Consider the following 18,165-nt stretch of genomic DNA (forward strand, 5'->3'; position numbering starts at 1 on the left):
GTATCCTTATTATCACTGGGTTTTCCTGGGCACACAAAAATCGTATTATAAACTCTCCAACTACCAACTACAAGCCGTACAATCTGTGTTTTGCTTCCTGCCCCATATGGGATGTCTGCACCTAACAAATTCCACCTATAGTGATATGTAATTAATAAAGGCTCTTGCCCATGATTTCCCCTTGCTCCTGCCTCCTGACCAACCCTCCATGTGGCCCTGGGTGCCATGGTGTGCCCCCTTCTTCTTCTAGGGAACTGTAAGTAACAACTCTTCTTTCTATGCCATTGGCCTTTTCATATCATCACTTGGTCGTATCTACCCTTTAGATCCCAGGTACATTTTAAAACAGTTCTCCCTGCAGTGGATTGCAGTGATGACCCCAATTCTTCACCCCTCTCTACATCCCCATCCTTTGCCATGTAATTTTGCAGTGCCCTCCAGCTGCGGGGGCAGGTGACTTGCTCTACCCACGATATTGGGCTCAACCACGTGAACTGTTTTGGCCAACGGTGTATTAGCAGGCATGACATAAGCAAACACTTGAAATGGAATTGCACACTGGGTTTGTTCTTTTCACCTCTGCCATCATCATGACAACATGCCTGGGCTAGCCTGCTGGAGGATTGAGAGCCCAGCTACCCCACCATCTCAGCCAAGGCCAGTCTAGATCAGCCAGCCGTCAGCTGACCCCCGAGCAGGTGAGTGATCCAGCTGAGACCAGAACAACTGCCTGGCCAATCTCAGTCAGTCACTGACCCCACAGGCTTGTGAGCTAAATAAATGCTTATTACTTTAAGTCACTAAGTTTTGGGGTGATCTGTTACACAGAATTATTATATAGATAGATAACTAACGTACCCTTTTCAAGCATACTAAGAGAACCATGATTTTGTTTGGGTGGCAACATGCCAGCCCCAAGACGTGACTCGGGATGGGTGAAAGCCCATCAGTGGCAGTCCCATTCCTATCTGAATGTGTTTAGGGTGGTAGGCGCAGACTCAGTGAGCTGTATAGTGTGGTCTGTTGGAAGGTTACGAGACAGATTTTCCTCCCTGATAAGAGGCACGAATCACATTAAGAACAATCCCTTTGGCTTCTACCTCTTTCCTTACCACTTCCTGGGGTATCATGATGTGAGGATGTGATGCTTGGAGCTGCAGCAACTTTATTGTGACTGTGAGGGAGAAAGTCAAGAGAACTGCAGTGATACTGACCCAGCACCTTGACTCTGCTGAACTGCTAAACCAGCCCTGGAAAGGCCCATCTCCAGACTTCTTGTCAGTGAGATAACTAAGTGGCTACTGCTCCAGTCAATCTGAGTTGGGTTGTCTGTTACTCACAGACAAAACATCCTAATGGAAACAACCCCCAAAGCAAACATAGTCAAAGTCGGCTATAAAGTGCTTCCCGTTCCATGGGTTTGATGACCCACAAGCTATCCTGTCCCCTTGAAATATCCTGATTCTGGGAGCATACGTCTTACTACTCACTATTCTTCATCAAAGTTATGTAATTGTTTGACTGAATCCAACCCTGAATCCCTAGTACTAAGTTCTTTTTTTTTTTTTTTTTTAAATTATTTATTTATTTATTTTATTTTTTTGGCTGTGTTGGGTCTTCGTTTCTGTGCGAGGGCTTTCTCTAGTTGCGGCGAGTGGGGGCCCCTCTTCATCGCGGTGCGCGGGCCTCTCACTATCGCGGCCTCTCTTGTTGCGGAGCACAGGCTCCAGACGCGCAGGCTCAGTAGTTGGGGCTCACGGGCCTAGTTGCTCCGCGGCATGTGGGATCTTCCCAGACCAGGGCTCGAACCCGTGTCCCCTGCATTGGCAGGCAGATTCTCAACCACTGTGCCACCAGGGAAGCCCACTAAGTTCTTTTTGACCAAACCAGCTCTATCACTGACTCCCCTAAGTTTTAAAATATTTGTTGACTTGAATTGAATTGAATATCAAGTTGAATCAAACTATAATTAAATACTACAGGAAAGAGTGTGTTGGGCACTGGAAAGGGTGAAGAAATGAAGATGTTATTTCATCTTCTTTTGAGAAGTTAATAGGGGAGTGAGTGCCCACCCAGAGGTCACTGGTCATCAGAGCTAAGAATCAAGCTCTGATACAGTCAGAGCTAGACATCCTTGGGGAGAGGAGGCTCCAGGCCTCAGCATCCGCTCTGACCAGTCTCACTGGCATCCACCTTCATGCCACAGCATCTTTTCCTCTGCAAAGCATCTCCCGCTGCCCCCATCCAGCCTGGAGGCACCAGTACTGCTGGGCCATGGTTTATGCCAGTGTCTGTTCTGACTACTCTGTGCCCGTGACACTCCTACAAATTTTCAATATTACCTGCTCACATCCGATTCTTTTCTTCCATTCTGGCCCCAAGTTCTCTTCCAAGCAGCCCCTTTGTTCCTGCCTGGACCAACATGGCCCCCTCTGCCTCAGTCTTCCTGCTCCAGGTTCTCCCTCCAACCCTCTGTACCTTGCTGTCAGTGCCACCTTCTAAAACTCTGCTTTTATTATTCTGTCTCTTTGCTCAACCAACACTCAGTGGTCCCTGGCTGCTTACAAGGTAAAGTCTGAACTCTGAAGCTAGACAGCAGAGACCTTGCCCACAGCCTTATACATGCTGTTTATCTGACCTTTTCCTCCTACCTTCCATACTGGGATCCTTTTCCCTGCCAGGCTGTCCTCTTGAGGAGGCCGCCAGGCACAGTCGCACCTCCTCATCTTGCTCGCACTGTTTCCCCTCCTGTAATGCCTTCGTGACTCCTCTCCTGGTCCATCCATCCTCAAGGCCAGGCTCATGTCTCTCCTCCTCTGGCAGATCAGCCCAGACTAGCCAAGGCCATGGAGCTTCCCCTCCCCAGGTGCCTCTAGCTCTGACTGTATGTACACGTCACTTGGTTCTTAGCTCTGATGGCCTAGAAAGACCAGTGAGCTCTGGGTGTGCACTCACCCCACTTCAATATGACTAACTTCTCTAAAGAAGATGGAATAGCCACTTCTTTATTTCTTCTTCCTTACCAGTGCCCAACGCATCCTTTCCTGCCATATTGAATTATAGTTTATTTCCATTTTATTTTCAGTTCATTTCAATTCGATTCAACCAAACATTTAAACATCTGCATTGTACCAGGTGTTGTGCTAAACCCCAGAGGTACCAAAGACCCATGGTCTGGAAGCAGAAACAGGCTCAAAGATAGACAATCATTCACAGTGGTATGTTAAGACAGGCAAAACTACAGGGCTGCAGCAACACCGCCATGACTTGGAGCTGGGCAGGAGTGGTTCTCAATAACTGGGGGCACTGAGCAGGGCTCGTGGTCTCTGCTGTCCAGCATCTACTGTCCGGTGCTTTGGGTATAGCAGGAACTCAAGACATGCTTGTCGAATCCTGAGTTAACTAAATCTCTGATCGTCTTTTCTGAGGGATTCTCACCCCACTGTCCCGACTCCCCATTAGGAGGTAATCAAGAGCTGACACTGAATCACAGGCAGCTGAGAGCTGGAGGGCTTTCTCCAAGCGGGCTGCTGTAGCTCTTGACTTGTCATGTGGGAAGAGCAGGGCCAGACGGGTTAAGTGACTTGCCAAGGTCACTCTCTTAAGAGGCAGGGCTAAGAAATATCTTGGGACTTGAGTCTTTGGAAAGAAAGAGGAGGAGAGGGAACAGTTCCGTGCTGCCCAGCTAGTAAGCGCAGAGCCTGCGCGCACCACGTACTGTTTGGTCTGAGTCCAGAGTCTGCGCTCGTAGCCAGCGCGGAGTTGGATGCGTTCGCTGCAGAGGAGAATGTGTGAAGGGAGGGTGCAGGTAGGTGTGGGCGTGGCCGTGCAGGCGTGAGTGCAGATTGGAGCATGCTGCTGGGGTGGAGGCGGGAGTGTAGGGCAGGTGTGAAGTGGGCTGGGCTGGGTGAGTGTGGCTGGCGTGTACCGGGCTGCGGGTGAGTGCAGGCCAAGCAACAGTGTGACTAGATGAGGCCTGGGTGTAAGTGTGGACTTTTTCCCCAGGGGCAGCTGAGTTGAGCGAGCAGCCAAGAGCCCGATCCTGGGGCTCTGCCGCCCTCATCTCCTGCCCTTGGCCCAGCCAGGCCTGGCTACCCACCTGTGCTGTCGTCATAGACCACGGTGGCCGACCGCCACTTGAGGTACTGGACCAGGTCGAGGATGGCATGGCTGAGAGAGGCGTAGTCTGGGTACAGGTTCACATAGAAGGTGTCTTTGTTGTCCGGTGGGTGGTGCTTCCAGCGCAGCTGGATGTGGGGCACCTCCAGCGCGTTGCAGATGGATTGCACGGCATTGGTGCAGGAGCCCTGGGATGGCCCAAAGATCGCCACCACCCCCAGTGCCAGCTGGTCACAGGCTGCAACAGAAAGAGGGAGGGAAGGCTGGTACAGGGGTCAGTGCTGTCTCATCAGGCATCTGGGCATTGGGGGCATGGGGAGCAGTCATCTTGAAAACCCCTCTGAGGTGGGCGACTGATGAGCCCTCTGAATCTCAGTTTCCTCATCTGGAAACTGGGGTTGTAATAGCCCACACCTTAGAGAATCATAGGGAAGTTGAATGAGATAATGAGTATACACTGTTGGTGGGAATATAAGTTGCTGCAGCCACTATGGAGAACAGTATGGAGGTTCCTTAAAAAGCTAAAAATAGACCTACCATATAATCCATCAATCCCACTCCTGGGCATATGTCCAGAGAACACTCTAATTCGAAAAAATACATACACCCTATTGTTCATTACAGCACTATTTACAATAGTCAAAACATGGACACAACCTGAATGTCCATCGACAGATGAATGGATAAAGAAGATGTGGCATACACACACACACACACACACACACACACACACACACACACACAAGATGGAATATTACTCAGCCATAAAAAATGAAATAATGCTATTTGCAGCAACATGGATGGACCTAGAGATTATCATACTAAGTGAAGTAAGCTAGACAGAGAAAGATGAATATCATATGATATCGCTTATATGTGAAATCTAAAAAAATGATACAAATGAACTTATTTACAAAACAGAAATAGACCCACAGACATCGAAAACAAACTTATGGTTGCCAAAGGGGAAAGAGGGGGAGGGATAAGTTAGGAGTTTGGGATTAACAGATATACTATACTATATATGAAATAGATAAACAACAAGGACCTACTGCATAGCACAGGGAACTATACTCAATAGTTTATATGTATGTGTATATATATGTGTGTGAATGTGTGTATAACAGAATCACTTTGCTCTACACCTGAATCTAACACAACTATAACTTCAATTCACAAAAAAAGACACAGCACAGCACTCGTGAAATAGAAATGACGATTATTTTTATGTTACCATCTCTGTGATTAGCATCACCAGCTCTGTACCTGGTCCTGTTCTGGGGGGAAAGTTGAGAAACATATAGGAATGAAACACCTACCTGCTGGTGACTCTTAAACCTCCAGCCCCACCCGTTCCCTAGCATCCAACTTGTACATCTCACCTCTCACTCACCATCACTATTTGGATGCCTAAGTTGCATCTCAGACCTAACGTGTCCAAAATGTCACCCCCTCTTCTCCTCCCAGCCTCCCCCATCCCAGTAAACAGCAGCTCCACTGTCTCAGTGCCTTATGCCCCAAACCCCGGTTTTGTCTTGACTCCTTTCCTCTCATAGCCCACATCCCAGCCCATCAGCAACTCCTGCTGCCTCTCCTTCAAAGCATATCAGAATCTGACCACTTCTCTCCACTCCCACCCCCGTCCAAGCCACCATCACCTTTTGCTTGCCTTACTGCAGAAGCCTCCTCACCGGTTCTGGCTTCCTCCGTAATCCTCCTGCCATCTTACCTTTCACAACCTAGGGGGGATGACATCACTCCTTTGCTCCAAGGGCTCCCGCTTCACTCAGTCTCGCAGCCAAAGTCCTTACAGTGACTAACGAGGCCCTACTTGTTGCAGCTCTTCCCCACCCTGTCCCCGTCCCCACTACCACTTTATGGCTTCCTCTCACATCCTTCTCTCCCTTCCTCACATCACTCAAGCCCCACTGGCTTCCACGATGTTCCTCAAACATGCTTAGCACACTCATGCCTCAGGGCCTTTGCACGTGCTGTCCCCTTTGGCTGGAATGCTCTTCCCTCAGATATCCACATGACTCCTTCCTTCCCTTCCTCCAGGTCTCTGCATCTTTGTGTCTTATTAGAAACACATCACTACCCAACCTGCAATAGCAATCCCTGTCCAGCCACACTCCCGAAAACCCACACCTGCTTTGTTTCTTTATCTATTAAATGACCACTGAAGTCTTGTTCATTTGTTGACTTTCTCCTCCCACTAGAATGTGGTAAGCTCCAGAGAGGCAAGGGCTTGATCTGTGTTGTTTATTGCTGTTTCAACAGTGCTTAAATCTGGTCTGAGTAGGTGCTGAGTGAATGGATGCTGAATCCCTGCCTTCAAACAGCTCACATTCCTGGGGGAGGCCCAAGGACTCAGGCAGGTCAGACGGCAGATGCTTCTGGGAAGGGCAAGCATCAGTGGGCACAGCAGAGCATGAAATGAGCAGAAACGAGGGCAGCTGGGCCTCAAAGCGGGGCATAGGCTTACAGGGATTGTGTCTAAGAGATCCATAAAGTGGGACCTCTCAGGGGCAGTCATGGGCTCCCCAGGAGCCACTGCCCTTTCTCTGGCAACTGTCTCTAGTTTTCCTTTGGGCTCCACTGCCTTTCCCACTTCCCATCCTGGAGGGGTAGTGCGAGGGACCCAGACCCCAGCCGACTGCTCACTCACTGCCCCCAGGCCACAGACTTTGGTTTGGAGGATGGTCATGTGAGCAGTTGGAGCCAATGGGATGGCATGAGACCTCCCACTGAAAAGGGGGAACTTCCTGCTTTAACTGGACCTGGGAGGAGGTAAGATGTGGAGGTGGAGTAGCCCCCTGTGCTCACAGAAAAATCACAGTGCTTGTCTGTGAACGGAGTCAGTGTGGAGGACAGAAGAGCTAAGAGAGAGAAAGAAATGTGAGCCCCATGATCAAGTGGAACCCTGGACTTTGGTTATATGGACCAATACATTCTCTTTTTGCTTAAACAAGTTAGGATTTGGCTTTCTGTCACTTGCAACCATCAGTGGCACATCAGCACACCCACCAGCCTGTGGCCATGGGAATGACACTATGTGCACACGTATGAACATATGATGCATGTAGGAGGAGGCAAAACATGGATATACAGTGGATTCAGACACATCCTGGCTGCCTCAAGAGCCTCTGGGAATGACCTACTGGGCTCAGGCTCACCCCTAAGATTTGCAAGGCCCAGGGCCAAAGAACAAAGAGAGGCCCACATACCCAGTGGCTAAATATTTAAATGTTGTTAAGTCAAGCTAACAAACTGTTATATAAAACATGTGCTTTTCTCCTACCTTGGCAAATATGCCTTCCTAACAACCTGGAAAGTCAGGTGAGAACAGAGACTTCTCCTACTCAGTGATGTGGGGAGAGAAGGCACCAGCCTCTACACTGCCCCCTCCTCTTTGACCACTGGTTCCACCCTGAACCATAAAGGGCCTTGAACTTTCCATGTGGACACCCCACTTCTTATGTCCAAGCTCTGTCCACACTCCTTGCAAACAGCTGTCTCTTGGTCACCCCTACATAGGGCCTAGGAGTGTGACCATGGGAGTGTGGTTCTCCCTCCAGAGGACAGGCCAGGGCAGAGGCTCGTGCAGGCCTAGAGATGGGCACAGAGCCAAGTGGGCAGGAAATGCAGGGTTCTAGATACTTGGAGCAAAGACTAGAAGGGCAGGGCACAGGCTCCTGGTGGGCAAATCCCCTTGGTCTGACTGGCCCCTTGTACTCAGAGGAGACATCAACCAGGGGAGGGTAAGGGCAGCCCCTCCAAAGCACAAGCCCTGGGAAAGAGCCCCACTTGCCTGGGCTAAGGGATCCAAAGATACAGGGTGGTTTGAATTGGTCATAATGTATGGTCTTCAGGGTATTTTTCCTCTCCACTGACATCCACCCCTCCTCCCTTACTGCCTCCTAGGAATAGGAGATATTGTATAACGTAGTTATTTCTCCTGAAATTTGTACTTCCCCCAAGAACATCAGAGAATGCCACTTATGGTCTGGGTGAAAGAGCACTCCGGGGGGTAGGCTAGTTATTGCCAGAAGTCTGCTGGTAGCACCTGGAACACGGGACAGCACAGCCATGTGTGGAAGGTAGCAGGCCCAGCACACAGGGCATCTCCTGGGTGACCAGGATTCCTCATGGCCAATGTCAAGTGCAAGAGAGGACACACAATAGGGCACATGGTGCCTTCCTGGTGCTCCTACAGTGGTGGGACAGGAGATCAAGTCTGGGAAGCACTGTTTCGTCCCTGCTATTGTCACCCTAGAGTGAATAAACCTCGGGCAGCCCTCTGTGTGACTGTGTGTGACATAAACCCTAGAGATAATAAATGCTTCAAAAATTGGAACTCTAGGTTTGTTGGTAAGTGGTCCAATTTGGGGACAGTTCTCCTCTTCAGGGCCCGTGCCCCAAGGAGGCCATGCTCTGACCTATACTCTCACTGCCCATTCATGCTGTTCTTCTGCTCTCTGGGTTTACTGAATGTCTCTCTGACCGCTCGTCCCCTTATAAGCAGGTGCTCCCTGAGCATTTTGTAGCCATAGAGATTGGACACCAATATGGAAGAGATGATGATAGTGAGGGACAGCCATCCAGGCCTGGTCACTCCCTCTTGCCCAAACCTGAAGATGTAGGCACCCTGTGAAATCTGTAGGTTTCTCTCATGCTCTACCTCCTCTTTCTGTTTTGAACCTCCTAGCGGTCCTCTGATGTCCCTGGTTTCCAGTCTACTATCTACTGTCTCTACTCTTTTTCTTTTCCTTCTAGGACCTTCTGATTGATGACTTGGTTGAATAGCTTTTGTGTCTCATTCCCTCCCGCTACCCCCTCCAAGAACCTGTCTTTTGGATTTCCTACTTTGATCCATACCCTGAAGCAGGCAGACAAATGCTGCCCTGCCACCTCCATCCTCACCCAGCCCAGCTGCTTAGGTCATGCCCGCTGCCCAGGCTCAAGGTCTGGGGATCCTGTTTGACTGAGGCAGGGGAGAGTGGACCCATCACAAATTATGATGATGCAGAGGATTGTAAGAGGGATCTTGAAGGAAGTGATTTTGATTTTGACATCGACTGTGATGATGATGATAAAGGTAACTGTAATGATAGCTGTGATAGTCGTGATGGTGAAGACCATATCCTGAGGCTGTTGATGATCATGGTGATGGCACTGATGAGGGTGGAAAGGTGACGATGTTATAACAATGGTGGGATGGTGATGAGGAGACTGAAGATGATAAATATGTCAATGTCACGACAGTAATGGTGATGATGCCGGTAGGAATGATGATGGTGATGTAAGTGCTGATGAGAAGGAGGTGACAACGATGTTGATGGTGATAACAGTAAGGGTGGTGATGATGTTGGTGGTGATGAGAGGTGATGATGAAGATGCTGATGCCATGACAGTGATGGTGATGTTGGCAAGGATGTGAATGGGGTTGATTACAATTTTGATGGTATTGATAAGATCGGTCACGATGATGTTAACGCCATGACTGTGACAGGGATGAGGGAAGCAGGAATGGTGGTGATGTTGCTGGTACTGATGAGATTGGTGATGATGAAGAGGCTGCTGTCACTGCAGTGATTCTGATGACGATAGGAGGGGTGATGACGCTGGTGCTGATGTGAAGAGCGGAGGTGATACCATGGCTGACAGTGATAACAGTAACTGTGGTGATACTGCATTGGTTTTGATAGTGGCGACGACAGTGTGATATGATCCTGATGACCACACTGGGGTTCATTCTCCCAGAGACGCAATGATTAGATCTCACTGCTGGGTGGCAGGAGGCGTCAGCCCTGCCCTTCACCTATGTCTTCTCCACGGCCTCTCTCCACATCCCTTTTCCTGTCCCTTCCATGTTCCTTCCACCCTCTGAGGAGCTTCCAGCCTGGAAGGACACTGCTGCCCCAAAGGGACCAGGGTAGGGTTATAGCAGCAGCAGCCGCAGCAGCTTTATCTCCAGGTGTTTCCAGGGCAGTAGCCAACTCTTGTTCTGGCAGCCCTGAGCACACACAGCGGTAATTACATTATTTGTGGCTTCAGTTTTGAATCCATTTTCTGGTCATTTTATAGTAACTCAGTGGTTCACAGTCATTGCAGGAGTCCACAGCCTGAATGCAGCTCCCCCCCCCACCCCCTTTGCATGGCAATTGTAGTTATAGCAAAAATTATCCCGATCAATGTGTGTCTTAAAAGGAATTGAGCAGCCCAGAGAATAAGTGAAGGCAGAGGAGCCTGGGGAGGGCTGGGTCGATTCCAGGCCCACTCCGGTCAGGCTTGGAAGAAAACACAGACGTTCTCTGGGTTGTTGGCTCAGGCACTGCCTGGAAGTCACTGATCTTTTAATTTTCCACAAAACATTTAAAACTAAAGACAATAAGTGAAAGTCCCTGTTAATGGGGAAAGGCCTCCTGGGCCTCATGTGGAGGAAAGGACTAATACAACCAGAGCTGGCAGGGCAGGTGGTGCCAGGCTCCGTGCCTCTGCATCCCCTCAACCCACATGGCCCGAGGTGGCTGGATCCAGCTGTGATGAGAACCTCTGCCTAGGGAAAATGAATTATCACTGGGTTAATTAGAATGAAGCCCAAGTTCACCCCTCTGGACGAGTCCTAATGATACTCCCGAGGAATACATTTTTAAAAACCAAAGATCGAAAGAAAAAATAAAGATCACAGAACATGGGGTTCCCCAAGGGATGGAGGGTCCCCAGTGGGGAGCATGACCCAACAGCAGAAACGCCTCCAGGGTCAGACAGGGGTGCTTCTAACCACAGCAGGGGTCTGTCTTAGGTATATTATCAAAAGGACATTAAGGGAGAGTGACAGTAGAGAGAAGCCACTTACATTTTTTTATTGAGATATAATGCAATTCAGTAAAGTGCGTTAATTTTAAGCACAGACTTTTATGAATTTTTACATATAACTGAACTCATGTAACTACTACTTAGATCAAAACATAGAACACTTCCAACACTTAAGAAGGTTCCGTCTTCCCTCTTCCAGTTCATATCCCTCTTCCAGAGGCGACCACTGTTCATTCACTCAACAATATGTCTGTGAGCCTCATCTGTGATGGTGTGCGTAGCAAGAGCTGGTTCTGTTTTTATTGCTGATTCAATTCCATTGTATAACTGTACCCCCCACCTATCTATTCTTCTGTTGATGGACCTTTCATTTATTTCCAGCTTTTGGCTATTATCAAGAAAGTGGCTAGGAACAACCTTCCAGACATACATTTCGCTTCAGTAGATACTTCCAAACAGTTCTCCTGAGAAATTGAACCAGTTTTCACTTCCACCAGCATTGTGTAGAGAAAATAAACCTCACCTCCTACCTCCCACCTGACCCAGAAAATCAATTTGAGATAGATCATAGAGTTAACTATGAAAGATAAAACAATAGAGCTTCCAGAAGAGAACACAGGAGAATATCTTTATGACCTTAGGATAGACAAAAACAGAACACAAAAGGCATTAGCCATAATGGAAAATATTGATAAATTGGACTCCTTTAAATGAAAAACTTTGCTCCTCAAAAGATACTACCAAGAGAGTGAAAAGGCAAGCTCATCTGTAACAGATATATGCAATACGTATATCCAGCAAAGGACACGTATCCAGAATATATAAACGACTCATACAAATCAATACGAAAATGACAAGCAACTCAATTTTCAAAAGTGGTTGAAAGCCTCCAAAAGGCACTCCAAGAAAGGGTAGCTCCAAATGATCTATTAGCATCTGAAAAGATGCTCAATATCTCTGGTCATCAGGGAAATAACAAAATAAAACCACAGTGAGACATCCGCCACATAAACCACCGAAAATAAAACGGATTTTACCACGAGTTAGCAAAGATGTGGAGCAACTACTACTGTCTTGCATTACTGGGGGGAGTGCCAACTGGTACAGCAACTTTGGAAAACTGTTAGGCTGAACATATGCACATTGGATGACCTCACATTTCCACTCCTAGGTATGTATCCAACGAAAAACGTGCATGTTTGTGCGCCAAAAGACATCGATGAGAATTTTCATAGCAGAACTACTCTGTGGCCTTAAATGGAAGCAACTCAAATGCTCAACAGTAAATTTGATTTTTAAAAACTGTGGTCTATTCATATAATGGAACACTACACAACAATGAAGAACAAGAGACTACTGTTACGTCCAACCACATAGATGAATCTTACCGATCTACTGTAGGGTGAAAGAAGCAAGACTCACAAAAGTACACATTGGTATTCTATTCGTGTAAAGTTCAAAAACAGGCAAAACTGGTGTATGACACCAGCAGTCAGAACCGTGATTCTACAGAACGGTAGTGAGGAGGCAAAGGGATGTGCAATCTAGCGGGAGAGATGGACGATAATCACATAATTATACCCACACACCCACACCCACACCCACACCACCAGGGGTCAGGGATGTGAAAAAAAGGTCCAGAGTGTTATAAGATGGAAGCAGGGAGACCTGACCTTGTCCAGGAACTTGTGGAGGGCTCCTCCGAGGACCAGAAGGCTGGGAGGAGAAGGAGGAGTTCTTTAGAGAAAGAGGTGGGATGGGGAAAGGGAATTATAAGCAGAGGGAACAGCATGTGCAAAAGCCCTGAGGTGGGAGGAAGCACGGCACCTGAGGACGGCAGGGATGGCTAGAACCCAGAGACTGAGGGAGCCAGTGGCACAGATGTGGCTGGAGGGTCACGTCAGTGCTGGACTAGGTAGGCCCTCCAACAAACAAAGCACGTGACCTGCTGTAGAATGGGGAGGGGCTGTGGCTTTGGTCACTTGGACCCATCTGGCTGGACTTCCAGAGCTGAGTGTTTCTGTCTCGGGTCTACTCACCCGCCGCCAGGCAACTCCACATAGTGTGGGACTGTGAGCCCCTGCTGGAGGAAGTGTCTCAGCAGGCTCTGAGGCTCTGTCCCGGGCTCACTGCTGGGCAAGGTCCCTGTGCTGAGTGGCATGTGCGCCACTCAAGAGTCATCTATTCCTTTAGTGAATTTTAGACAAAAGGGACAGAAGACACAACTCAGCCCTTAGCGGGGTGGCGTCCACGCGGGCCTCTCTGTTCCGTCTCCGGGCATTTGTTCTGTGTCTTGACCTTTTCACTGAGCAGTTTTGATTGAGGTCAGTCATTTCCTAGCTGGACAAGGCTGGGCAGAGGGTGCCAGCGTGGACTCTCAGAGGGGAGATGGAGACCTGACCCCACAGTGATGGCCGCAGTGCATGCTGGGAAAGAGCCAGGAGGATGTGGGCAGGGAGGAGCGCACGCCAGCACGGGCAGAGGAGGGATGGAGTGATGGGCAAAGGACCACTCTACAAGGCTAGCAGGGTGGGGTGCCTCTAGCTTGTGTGCAGGTTGGCCCTGAGGCAGTGGCCTCTAAAATGTCAGTGACAGCTGTGTTCCATGCCAGGAAACCCCAGACCTTCAGCACACAAGGCAAGGAGAAGCAGGGCGGGCGAGGCAGGGACCCGCAGTGGGAAAGTGCCTGAAGGTGTGAGGCCCGTGACCTGATGGCTCAGGGAGTGGAGAGCAAGGCAGCCAATGTAATAAGAGCAAGTCCAATGGTACTTCATATGTGCCAGACACTGTCCTACGCACTTCACAGAAGTGTGCCCATTTTGTAGACGAAAAAAAGCTGAGGCACTAGGTGTTTTGTGCAAGGTCACACAACTAATATCAGAATGGACAGAGTGCAGTTCCAGGATGTCTGGCTCCAGGCCCATGCTACTCTGCCTTTCTATACTGAGGTGTTGACCCGCAATGGGGTTTTGGAAGACAGAGATGGCAGCAGGCAGCACCTTGGCAGGTCTGTACCTGAGAGCCCAGGAGACCTTGATTAGCCACTGGGAACCCCTTAGAAAGACCAAGGGGATCTTGTGTATGGGCCTGTCTCCCCAAGATGCATGGATAATGCTGTCAGCTCAGCTGACAAGGATTCTGGGCAATGATGCTCAGCCTCCCAGGCCCCATCCTCACACTACTCATTCATTGATTCATTCAATGGTCATTTCATTGAACACTTAATATATACCAGTCTTTTAGGTGCCAGGGCTATATCAGTTAAGAAGAAGGAGCCTTCCTCTCAGCTGTGTTGGAGAGGAGGAGAAAGACATTAAATACACACAATTATTTAATTACAAATTGTGATAAGGGCCTTGAAGAAGAGAAGCAAGGGGCTATGATAGCATATGATAGGAAGGATGACCCTGGGAATGAGATTCCTTAGGTCTGAGGGTTTTTTTTTAATGGAGTTCCATGGAACTCTAGGGTTCTATGGAAGTTATTTCCAGACTTTAAGTTAAATTCCAATTACACATATATATGAATGATATTTTTAAAGACAGCAACAAAAGAGCATACTGGTATACTCAAATGTGCTATATGCCACACTGGAACCTGCTAGCTCATTCAGGTATTGACAAGTTACCTTGTTTTTTTAGTGAGGATCTTAGAATAATCTTCAGTCCTTTCTGTGCAGTCATTGGAGTTTATTGTAAACGTGTCACTAATGCGAAAGAACACAGCCCAATATTTTATTTTTGATTTCTTAAAATTCAGGTATGGGGAAAACTATTTGATTGGATTTACTACAATTATTTTTGTGAATTATGGTTTTCTTGTTATTATGCAGCCAAAAAAAAAAATATGGAAACGTACTGAATGCTGAGGCCAATGTCAGACTTCAAGTATCATCCACAACTGGGGTCAAATTGTTGTACTCATAGCAGCAGCTGTTTTTAGTTTTAGTAAGTCTTTTTATGGCAAGTAAGTGTTGCATATTTGAACTTCTACATAATCTGTTTTATGTATATTTTAAATACTGATATACTGGGCAGGGTTTCAATGAAAGAAAAACTAAGTTTGAAAGTGCTGGCTTTGGTTCAGAGGATTTGGAGACCTGGGCTGGCCTCCTTACCCATCTCAGGACCCCACCCCTCATACCCCACCCCTTCCCAAGGCCCCCTCATTCCCTCACGGCCTTTGCTTGTGGCCTGGAAACTCCTGATGGACAAACTGCCGCTCCTGAGAGATGACACGACCTAAGCGGGACTGCGCCAGAGGCTGGTCCTGAAACCAGGCAGAAAAGGCTCTAGGCCCCAAACCCAACCAGAGCTTTGGCACATTTTAAGGACCTTGGACAGCAAACACAGCCTTACCCCTCCCAAGGCCAGAAAGAGAGCAGTGGGGGCGGCCCACTCACCCTTCTTGGTGGCCTCGAAGCTGTCGTGGAAGTGAATCCTCTGGATGTCGTAGGTCAAGGTTGTGTTGGGCAGCAGTGTCCTGTTCCTGTTGATGATGTTGGCAGAAAATCGAAAGGCGTGCTCCTCGGCGTTCATGATCTGGGCGTTGGGGCCATCTGCATACTCAAAGATTCCTCCTGCGAGAGATGGGTAAAATAGTGTGTGCTGGGGAAGGAGGAGGGCTGCCAAGAAAGACGCTTGGTTCAGAAGGTTTTATGGGCAAGATTCTTCCCCCAAATGTTCAATAATATGCCAGATTATCCCCATACGTAGAAATTGTGTTGGAGCATAAGAAATATGAAAACCTCCCAGTTCATTTCACTCAGCTAGCAAATTCCTAATAACAGAGACTGACAAACAGAGCCCAAATAAAATGACCAACTTATGAATATTGCTATGAAAATTCTCAATACAGTGCTGGCAAGTAGAATCTACCAGAATATTATTACAAGGATAACATGCCATGACCACAGAGTTGTATTCCAGGAGTATAAGGGTGGTTCAATATAAAGACATCTATGAATATCATTCCATCACATCAATAGTTCAAAGGGAAAAAGATATGATCAACTCACAAAATGCAGGAAGGCATTTGATAAAATTTGGTGGGAAGGTAAATTGATACAGCCACTATGGAGAACAGTATGGAGGTTCCTTAAAAAACTAAAAATAGAACTACCATGTAACCCAGCAATCCCACTACTGGGCATATACCCTGAGAAAACCATAATTCAAAAAGAGTCATGTACCACAATGTTCATTGCAGCTCTATTTACAATAGCCAGGACATGGAAGCAACCTAAGTGTCCATCGACAGATGAATGGATAAAGAAGATGTAGCACATATATACAATGGAATATCACTCAGCCATTAAAAAGAAATTAAACTGAGTTATTTGTAGTGAGGTGGATGGACCTAGAGTCTGTCATACAGAGTGAAGTAAGTCAGAAAGAGAAAAACAAATACCGTATGCTAACACATACATGTGGAATCTAAAAAAAAAAAAGGTTCTGAAGAACCTAGGGGCAGGACAGGAATACAGATGCAGATGTAGAGAATGGACTTGAGGACACGGGGAGGGGGAAGGGTAAGCTGGGATGAAGTGAGAGAGTGGCATGGAAATATACACACTACCAAATGTAAAATAGATAGCTAGTGGGAAGCAGCCGCATAGCACATGGCGATGAGCTTGGGGCTTTGTTACCACCTAGAGGGATGGGATAGGGAGGGTGGGAGGGAGATGCAAGAATGAGGGGATATGGGGATATATGTGTACGTATAGTTGATTCACTTTGTTATACAGCAGAAACTAACACAACAGTGTAAAGCAATTATACTCCAATAAAGATGTTAAAAAAAAAAAAGAATGCTTAATAATCTAGCTCTAGAAGAGATACTTCCTTGAATCATCTTCAGCTCAAATTGGCCTTTAATATCACTAATGGTGAAACACTAGAGGCATTCTCATTAAAGGAAAAAAAAAGAGGAGGTGTGTAGAGTCACACCACACCATTAACCAATGAAATAAGAAGGAAAAAGAATTTAGAGGCACATCCCTTGGAAAGAAAAAAATTCTTATTTGCCAATGATATAAATGTCTTCCTAAAAGCTCTTAAAATAATCCCTAAACGTGAAAACTAGTAAGAACTAGTAGGAGACTCAAGTTCAATGACCAGTTAGCACAAATTAAGTGCTTCTTTAAATCAGCAACAACCAGTAAAAACTTAATGGCAAAAGGATTTCCTTTACAATATCAACAAAATAGTAAATAACTAATCATGAACCAACTCCAATATTAAAAATGACAAAAACACCTTAAGTGAGAGACATAAAAAGAGATTTAAACGAGGAGGCATGTCATGTTCCTGGGTAGGTAGGGTTAAGGGTAAAGGTGTCAGTTTTTCTCCAAATTGCTTTTTCAGCTTAATGTAATTCCAATGAGAATCATAGAAGAATATATATGTGTGTGTATATATATATATATATATATTTTTTTAACTTGACAAAATGACTCTAAAATACATCTGGAAGATTAAACAGGAGACAGCCTAAAAAGAGATGAGAGATGACTTGCACTGCCAGATTTAAAATATATCATAAAGCCAAAATAATTAAAACCATGTCCTAATGGTATATGAGAACAGTTAGGGCAATGGAACGAGATAAAAGCCCACAGAAAAAGATTCAAGTCGAGATAAGTATTTAAGACATGATAAAGATGGCTATTTCCAATCAGAAGGTTGAAGATGAATTATTCATTAATTGTGCTGAGACAATTATTCAATTATTTGGGAGAAATTTAAGTTAGATTCCAATCTTAAGCTATATATCAAAAAAAAAAAAATTTCCAGATGGAGCAAAGATTAAATAGCAAGAAAGTAAGGGAAGGAAGGGGGCAAATAACTCTACAAAACTACCTAAAAAGACAATATAGGTGAATATTATACAATATTGAGGTGGAGGAGGGCTTCCTAGGCATTCCAATAAAGTCAGAAACCATAGGAGAAAGATTTATAACTCCACAGAAATAATATAAAATGTGTAGATTTCAAAATTTCCATAAACAGAATTAAATAGCAAACAACAAACTTGGAAATAATATAGGTAACATATATAGCAGTATAAAGGTTGATGTTCTTATTTTATAAAAAGCAGTTAAAACACTTAAAAAAGACAAATGCTCCAATAGAAAAATGTGCAAAGGGCAAGGATGGGCATTTCACAAAAGAAAAAAAAAATAATACAAAGGAGCTATTAACAAACACATATGAAGAAATGTGCATC

The 18,165-nt window shown here is 46.5% G+C and overlaps 1 protein-coding gene across 1 annotated transcript in view; it reads right to left on the reverse strand.

Annotated features, from left to right (window-relative positions):
* GRIK3 (glutamate ionotropic receptor kainate type subunit 3) overlaps positions 1 to 18,165 on the reverse strand; it is a 228,234-nt gene that overhangs the window by 72,736 nt on the left and 137,333 nt on the right. The window contains exons 2-3 of the mRNA XM_068537876.1: positions 15,341 to 15,517; positions 4,100 to 4,357 (exon numbers count right to left, since the gene is read on the reverse strand). Coding sequence (XP_068393977.1) covers positions 4,100 to 4,357; positions 15,341 to 15,517 — 435 coding nt within the window. The remainder of the gene's footprint in view (positions 1 to 4,099; positions 4,358 to 15,340; positions 15,518 to 18,165) is intronic.

The sequence above is a fragment of the Eschrichtius robustus genome, chromosome 3 (genome assembly GCF_028021215.1).
Source record: "Eschrichtius robustus isolate mEscRob2 chromosome 3, mEscRob2.pri, whole genome shotgun sequence".
Lineage (NCBI taxonomy): Eukaryota > Metazoa > Chordata > Mammalia > Artiodactyla > Eschrichtiidae > Eschrichtius > Eschrichtius robustus.